This window comes from Chamaea fasciata, unplaced genomic scaffold (assembly GCF_029207755.1).
Source record: "Chamaea fasciata isolate MVZ Bird 193981 ecotype frontalis unplaced genomic scaffold, bChaFas1.0.hap1 SCAF_6, whole genome shotgun sequence".
NCBI classification, from domain to species: domain Eukaryota; kingdom Metazoa; phylum Chordata; class Aves; order Passeriformes; family Sylviidae; genus Chamaea; species Chamaea fasciata.
In genome coordinates this window covers 52,215,942-52,224,459 of record NW_027094091.1, presented here as the reverse complement: position 1 = coordinate 52,224,459, position 8,518 = coordinate 52,215,942, and the positions used below count along the sequence as shown (strand labels likewise).

General features: G+C 45.7%; 1 protein-coding gene across 3 annotated transcripts in view; it reads left to right on the top strand.

Annotated features, from left to right (window-relative positions):
- Nucleotides 1-432: 432 nt before the first annotated feature.
- The window catches only part of GRID2 (glutamate ionotropic receptor delta type subunit 2), a 675,112-nt gene continuing 667,026 nt past the window's right edge, over nucleotides 433-8,518 (top strand). For 2 of the 3 annotated variants that reach the window (XR_010721503.1, XM_066186371.1), the window contains exon 1: nucleotides 566-714. Coding sequence is in view for 2 of the 3 variants with exons in the window: in XM_066186371.1 (XP_066042468.1) it covers nucleotides 627-714 (88 nt within the window). In the remaining variant the exon portion in view is untranslated. Of the gene's footprint in view, nucleotides 715-8,518 lie in introns of all 3 variants that reach the window. The other variant, XM_066186372.1, reaches the window with a different exon arrangement.

Here is an 8,518-nt window from a genome sequence, read left to right as displayed (position 1 = left end):
CTGCATTACCTTGAAGTTCACTTTGTTTTTTGGCCTCCGGGGGGGCTTTTCCTGCAGGAATCTGGCTGCTGGGAGCGGGATCGCCTGCTCCCTCGGTCGCCCGCTCCTCCCACCTCGCTGAAGGCGAGCTATTTGCTGCGGGCTCCTGGGGCTTCTCCGGCCAAGAGGGTTTGTGCGTGTCTGCTGGTGTGTGTGCGTGTCTGCTGGTGTGTGTGCGTGTGTGTCTGTGTGTGTGAGCGTGTGCGTGGTGTGGGTTGGAAGTTGCTGTGCAGCAGCGGGACCGAGCGGATCCTTGGACCCGGCGGAAGGATGGGGATTGTCTGACCAGCAGAGGCGTCTGCTGCCCGCGGCGGCGCCCGGGCTGGATGGATTTGCTGCCGGCGCTCCCAGCAATTCTGGTGCTGCCCAGGAGCCCCGCGAAGTGACGCGGGGTTTCGCCGAGGAGAGAAGCGCTCGGAGCCTGGGGCTCGCTCCCTGACCAGCCGCGGCTCTGCGCCAGCCATCGGGATTTACACACTCCTCCGGCTGCACCTCTAACTCTTGGGCTTCCTGCGCTGCACTTGCCTCCCCGGCAGCACCGTTTGGCGAAGAGATCTGTTGTTATAAAGCCTGGACCTCCGGAGGAGATGGAAGTTTTCTCCCTCATCCTGGTCGTGTCCGTCTGTTGGACTCGAACCTGGAAAGCGGCGATTGCAGATTCAATCATTCATATCGGTAAGGGGGTGCTGTGCCCGCTGATGCTGCTGGACACTTTTCCAGCTCTCCTTTGCAACCTTCCCTCTCTTGGAAGGCTTCTCCCCCCTCCCCCCGCAGCCCCCACTCTCTTTTATCGCTTGCTCGCTTTTTCTTTTTTTTTCTTCTTCTATTTTTTTTTTTTTTTCCGTTGTTTAGTCCCCGCTTTCCACCAGGACCTCAGGCGTCCTCTTTTTCCCCTACCGCGCTGTGTAAAGGTTTCTTGGCGGCGGGGTATGTGCGTGCTTTAGACCTTGAGGTTTTGATGAGGCTGATGATGGGGGGCCCAGGGCTCGGGCACTTCCCCAGTTCCTTAGCTCCAGCCTCCCTTCCGCCTGCCCCAGCTCGCCCTCGGCCGGGGGACACCCCACGCCTCCCCGTGTTCCTCACACCACGGTGACAGCCACGCAAAGCCCCCACCCTCCCACACTTTTCCTTCCTTCACACCCCCCATCCCGCCTTCCTCTCCCGCGGCGGAACAGGTGGTTTGGCAACGTGAGCGCTTCCCCTGCCGCGGGCGGGCAGGGCGGCCGCGGGGTTGGGGGGCTCCGGCCGTCCGGCACCCGCTTCGGGCCGCCACCCCGCGGGCCCCGTGTGCGCCTCCCCGAGCCGCGGCTCCCGGCAAGAGCAGCGGCCTCCCCTCCATCCCGGGGGCAGGGGGCAGCTGGGGTGATGCCGGTGCACGGCGCTGCCCGCACTCCCCGCCGCCCGCGCCCCCTCGCTCCCCGTTATCCCCAGCCATCTCCGGCACGGCAGCCCTCGCTCTCGGCGGGCGCATCCCTAGGAAGCGCCGAGTCCCGCTGCCGAGCGGCGCTCGGTTCCCGCGGCTGGCGAGAGCGAGTGGCCCCCCCCTGCGCCGGCCGGGGATGCGCGGGGAGGGAGAGGAGCGGCGATGGGGAGATGAGGAGAGGAGGGCGCTTCCCCCGCGGCCGCTCGCCCATCTGCAGGCACCGCACGCAGGCGGAGCGGGGGCGGGCTGCCGGCCGGCGCCGCGCTGCCCCGGGGAAGGTGCATTTCGGGGCAGGGTCCCGCCGGGGTTTTGGGGAGGTTTCTGGGGCGGTGCCGGCCCCGGCTGTGGGGAAGCTGCCGCTCTCCCCGGGATTGGCTTTATAAAATATGTCTGCCGGTGCTTGTCGTGGGGATCCGTAGCGGATTTCTGTGAAAGGGGAAGCGGGGAGAGCGTTTGGAAAGCCCGGCCGTCAGGCGCGTTCCTGCAGGACCGATATTGGGGCAGCGGTGCGCTAGCCCTTCGTGTAGCTGTCCCCGAGCCCGGAAGGCACCGTTCCCCTTCGGTACTGCAACTTTATAGGGGTCAGTCCTTTTGGCTGTGTGCGACTGGAGCAGCAAATATTGCTCAGGAGAGGTAGCGCTCTGTGCCCTCCTTTTAAAGGGAGAAGGACTTTTTCAGTTCTTCCCAGTTGCAGACTGTTAAAGCGACACTAGGAGACAGTTACGTCTTAGCGTTTCTTTCTTAAGAGCTTGTATCAAACGATCACATCCTAGGATTTGGGGGGAAACTTTGTGTAGCATATGAGGAGTTTCTTTGCAGTCCACTGTCGCCCATCCTCCTGGCTAAAGCAGCGCTGCTGGGCAAGCTGTGTGCCTTTGCACTGCCATCAGGGGAGACGGTAGCTATTTTCCCCCTCGTGTTAATGAAAATTTGTTTGGTTTGTTTGGCTATAAAATTGTTGTTTTATGTGATAAATGCAACACATTTTAACTCTTATTTTTTTTTTAAATAATGCTGTTAGTGATTAGATACATCAACACAGTAAGTCCTCATTGAAAGCCAAAAAAAAAAAAAAAAACAAAAAAAACAAAAAAACAAACAAACAACAAAAAATCCAAAACAAAAAACCCCCAAACTAGCAGAATCAAAGCAGCTGCTTCTCACACAATTTGTTTTGAGACACAATTTGTACAGCTGACAAGGGGATCAGGTCTTTTTATAGACTTCTTTATGCTACCGTGAAAATGGAAAACTATTTAACTGTTACACAGAGCTTTAAATCTACGAAAATGAATACTCTGAAAATAAATTACCTGAAATCAGAACTGTTTTAACAGTAAATGAGTATGCAGCTCAATATTCCAACTTGTACAGCTCACAGATGAAAATTTGGCCCCAAGTAACACCACTGTATTTTGTGAACTGGTCTTCTGACCCCCTTTTGCCTTCCTCCGCTTGTATTAAATAAGTATATGTATAAAATATTTAGACATAAGTAATAAACTATATTTAAATGAGTGAGCAAAAGCAGCAGCAGGGTACTCTGAAGAATTTAACTACAGAAGAGTTCACAAAGCCAAAGAAAAAACTAAAATGCTCAGTTCAGGGAAAAAGAAATACTACCAGAGGTAGTACTGATGCCTTGGGCAACAGACAGAATAAATGCATTATCTTTTTTTCATTCTGCAGTGCTAAGATATTCAAGTGGAAAATATTTTCCCATGTTTGAGAGGGGCAGATGGTCATAAGAAATAACATGTTACCTGTCCATACCCATACATACTTTTTTCAGTATAATACACAAACTCTTTTGCTTTCCTACGTTTTATTTTATGTGTTTCCTGTAAAAGGATGCTTTCTGTCTCAAAGTATTTTATCAGTCATCCCTCAGACAATGCCAAAAAAATGTTACAATTTAGTGAGTAGACATTAATGACTTGGTGATGTCAGTGGGAGGGATACAGTGACTGGTTATCTATCTATGATAATGCCTTTTCTCTTTCCTGTCTTCTGTGTTCAGATTTTACTTTTTGATCTCTAGAGAAGGTCTGTGTATATGTAACTGTGCACATTTTAAAAAAGAAGGTTTTCCTGTATCATATTTTAAACATCGGTAGAGCTGCCTATAGTGTGTACGTTTCTGCTGCCCTGCTATTATAAATAGGAACTGGCAGTTCAGAAGGACTACATTAAGCAGTCTTGTGAAAATGGTGAAATGAATCTACTCCACTATAATTTTCCTTACCCTTATATAAAAAAGAAAGGGGCAGGGTTACCATGTCAAAACTGTGCAATCCTGTATTATGCTGCTTCTCTCAGCCCATGCATTGATTGAGTAATTTCATCAGTCCCACATTACTTGATTGCTTAGAAGTTTCCTAATGATCTGTATGCTGTAGGAAGAATCTGAAAGTCGTGAGTGGAATGGTAATGATTCTGTGTTTTATGAGGCTATTCAAAAAGTCGCTCTGATTTATGTAGCTCGAAAGCTCCCAAGTCTTTGAGATTAGCCACGCTGCCTGATATTTCCTTCATACATCAGTCGTCCCACACTCCTCACTCCCTAAACAGGAGTTTAGAACAGTGTTTTAATTAAGCAGGGATTAGGTGGCATTCCTTGTCAACCACACAATTTGCGTATGCTTTGTATCTTCTACCGCTGATAGTCTTATGCTTTCATATTTTGTGCTTTGTGCTCATTATTTTCCCTTGATATGTACATAGTAATACATCTCTGCATGCTTATGAATTTCCTATTGTGCTTATAGAAACATATAGGCAGATATATGTGTATTAGGTGCTGCAAAATCGCCTAGGGCAGCAGGCACATAGTGTGGTACAGAAGTTTTTGCTGAAAAATACAGTATTTTTGAAGGCTAATTAACCTAGTTCAGCCTCCCTGATTACCTCAAGTTGGTTTTTATGTTTATCAGTAACTTAAGTCATACAGTCAGCTGAGTATCGCCCTTGGCTTTTTTATTTTTAAAGGAAATGTCATAAATATATATAAGATTTAGTTATGTATTATATATGTTTCTACATATAATATACATCTGTTTTTATTATATTTATAGATACCCTTTTTTCTTCCTGAGAGAGAAAGTCAGTTCTGCCCTTACCTTACTCCTCTCAGCTTTTAGACTTTGTAGGCCAGGACTGCTGCATTCCTTGTGTTGGACAAGTTCCCAGCATTGCTGGGTCCTGAGTTTTGGCTCATACCTTTCAGCTTTCTGTACCATGGTTAATGATATCAAGGCAATTCCAGCATGGGGTCTATAGCCTGTTTCTTCTCTTGATATTGGTGGTGACGAAAATGTAATTTTTTTCCTGTAAAAGAAAGGGATTCTTGTTGCTTGGTGGTATTCCTGGCCACGTTTCTTCTTGTAAGCTCATGTGCCACAGTGCAGCTTGGGTTGTGTTGTGAATTGGTAATAGGAATTTAATTTGTTGTACTATTGGTGAAGCCTCATTAGGAGGTATGTAGTGTATGCCACTAACTGTTCATTACAGTACTCTCACATACGTTTGTAAAGCACAGGACACGCAAGCAAACCAGATTTATTGAAAACAAATAAATCTCTGTGTGCCTGTAGTGCCCGCAGGGGAGCATTCAGGCCCCCGTTGTCCCTGCTTTAGGATGCGAGAAGGTTACTTGCTTATTTTACACACACCTATGAGTGAGGACCTGGAAGCCAGTGTGCTGGGTCTGAGCAGCCAGGAGGTTCTATTAGAAAGTATGTTCTACTTCAGTGCTCAGGCTGCGTGATGAACTCTCTGCTTCTGTGTGTGTTATTTCTGACACACTTTCCCAGGTGCTTAGATTTGTGGCAGCGCTTCAGTCCCTGTGATGTGTGTTAGTTGCTCTGTAGCTAAAGAGGGATGACTTTGCACGCCATAGATTAGGGCTTGCCATTATCCAAAGGCATGTTTGCCATTAGGTGTCACTGCTTTCTGGAGTGTTTCTTAGTCATCGTCAAAGCTTGATCCAGAGTCTGTCATAATCCAGGTGAGTTGCTTAGTTGACTTCAGAAGATTTTAAACTGAGCCTGTGGATTGCTGACCGCAGCAGGCAGCTCCTTTTCGTGTTCTTAAATAACTCCTAGTGTTATATCAGGTTCTTTGTTCTTTATAAAGGCAGAGTAAAAAAAAAAAAAAAAATCAACCATCCGTTTTCAAGTGGTGCCCTACCAAATGTCTGACATGGCAATCACTGCTGCTGCTCTGTGCTTTCACATGACTACTTAGGGATGCACTGAGCCTTTATTCTCACAATGCCATCTCTGAAAAAACACACTGGAGAAAAATCTTTCAAGACTGTGACTACATAAACCTACCAACTAAGGTTCATTTAACTTAATGAACAAAGGCATTAAGTATGGTTCTCTTCCACTCCCTGGCCCTGTAAAGCAAGTGGTATTGGCAAGAGATGACTTCTGTAAGCCATTAGGTTACTCCCTAGATATAGACTTGAACTTACATCATTTTCTTCCATTTGATATATAGCTATCTATAATCTGCCATGACAGCCTGGTTTTGGCTGAAATTTATTGGAGGCTTTTGCCTTTTGAGTTGGGGTTTGTATTTTCACTCCTTGTTACTACTACTCCACTGCTTGATAATTTTTCAGCACAGTAAAAAAATGGGTTTAAAAACAGTTTATGTGAAAAAGTAGTTCTATTTGGCTATCAGTTTCTAATTAGTTTTCTTAATTACCTGGGTTATATATGAGAACATGGTAACAGTCTTTTAATCTACACACTCTCCAGACACATTTTTGTTTGTATCTTCGGTGTTTAAAAACTTATTAGGCACAGGTAATTAATTACCACTTATGTTTGGACTTATAAGTGACCAATAAGAAAAGGAAATAATATTCTAGTATTTTTAGCAATTATAGGAAAAGGATCAAACTTTGAAAACATGTTTTGCACATATATTATGACACATGATGGCATATGCCAAAGATTGATTTCAGGTCACACATTAGTAATTAGGCAAATTCAGATACCTTTCTGCATCTGCAAATTCAGTTGTCACTGTTTTTTCTTTTTTCAGTTAGATTTGAATTCCAGAAGTAGTCAGTTACTATCTAAGCTGGTGAAATTTTGAAGAAAACCTCCATTTCAGATTCTGGCTTGGCTTTTGTGTCAAAAATTGGACAGCTCCAAACCTGTGCATCCTACAGTCCTATCCTGTAGTCCCTACAGTCCAGTTCATGGCTCTGCTCAAGCTCACACTCATCTGTGAGAGCCCCAGATACAGTTTGTGCTACCTGGAGGTGCCAAGAGACAAGTATGACTGTCACAGCCCGAGAGTAAGGCAAAACAGGCAGGTTCCTGCACCCTGACAGAGTGGCTGGGAGCTGCTCATGGAAGCCCATGTTGCTTTGAAGTGTTTTATACCCCAGGCTTGTGTTGTAGCAGCTGGCTCCCTACAGGGCTTCCTGCACCCAGATGCACTTCCTCTCCTTCTGTGGTGTTCTGTTATCTTCCTGCACCGTGTGTTATGTCCATGAGGAAGTAGTTGCTGTCCTGTTGCTTGCCGTAGTTACCAAAATGAGCAACGTTGGCCTTTTTCAGAGTAATGTTGACTGGCTTCCCCACTCATCTAAGCTAGCAGATTGTGTTGGGACAGGTGCAGTACTGAGGAGGTGCTGTGTGACATGTGCCATGGAATGTGGGCTAAGTGCATGTTGGATAAGTTTGGTGGGGTGCTGGTTAATCCGTCCTCAACACCAGGTAAGGGAGGCCTGGGCAAAGCCTTCTGGGCACAGCTTTTAGCTGGCTTGTGCATTTGACACAGCAGATGGAGAAGGGGAAGTGTCGTTGTCACCCATTACAGAGGCGAAATATAATTGTGTATCGCTTTCATAGTAATTTAAACATCTAGACTGAAATGGAACCATTTAGAGGAGGAGTGAGTGAGGAAAAGGTGCCTTTCTTGCTGTATCTTTCTGGATTTCCCAGGAGCAGGGGAGTTTGTACAGCTCTTTCTGGATTTCCCCATCAGGGCAGTTTCCTCTGCTATTCTTCCATACAAGTGTCAGGCTTTGGTTTCTGGTTATTGTTGGCCAAGCAGTTGTGAGAGCTGATGGAGTAAGGGAAAGATTCTCCTGTGTCTGCAACCACTATAATTAATAAAGGCTTATGTGATTTGGAGAGTTGTAAGTGATCTCCCTAACAGGGAGGACAGGCTGAAATTGAAGGTTAGTGAAATGAAATGAAATGTGCTGGTGTTTGGATGACAGTTCTGAAACCTGGCAAGGGAGCGTGTTTGATGTTGTGCACTGCTGTAATTTTGTAAGCTTCAGAATTTATGTCCTAGTTTCAGTGATAATATACTTAATTCAGAGAAGGATGTATTTTTTGTTCTGTATTGTACCGCAGAGTGTACTTCAGCTGGAGAGACTTCTTCCTGCTTTGGTCTGAGACTCACCACAAAAGCTCAAGGAAGGGATATTCTGAGAGCTCTATGTGCTGCATTAAATAAAAAAAATTAAAAAAAAATTTAAAAAAGAAAAAAAAAAAGCCCTCATAAAAAGTGACACTTAATGAGAAAGGATAATACAGTAACTGTAGCATTTCTGTGTAACATTAAAGTTATGGTGGAAGAGGTGGTACAGAGGCAATTACTCTAGTTTTAGTCAACTGTAAACTGATGGATTTGTAAGAGCAGCGTTAGATTTAAAGTAGATTTCCATTATACCCATTAGATGTGGAATGATGGGGGAGTAGGGTAGAAAAGATGAAAGGGAAAAAGTTTCTTGAAAGTTGTGCTGGGTTTATCTGACAAGCTCTATACTTGAGAGAAAATTGAAAAAGAAAATGAGTAAAAATGCAAGGAGGGGAAGAAAATAAGATAACAAAGGCGAAAGCCACTAGTTCTGTCTGTTGCTATTTCTTTGGGAGCTCTATAATGTTCCTGTAAATGCTATGCTCAATGGAAAGGTCCTGAACCAGAAAGGGGAAAAATGTGAGGATACAGAATTTACAGACTTTACATGAGGAGTTATATGTGTATTTTAATGTATTAGATAACAATCTGTGCTGAAATGCT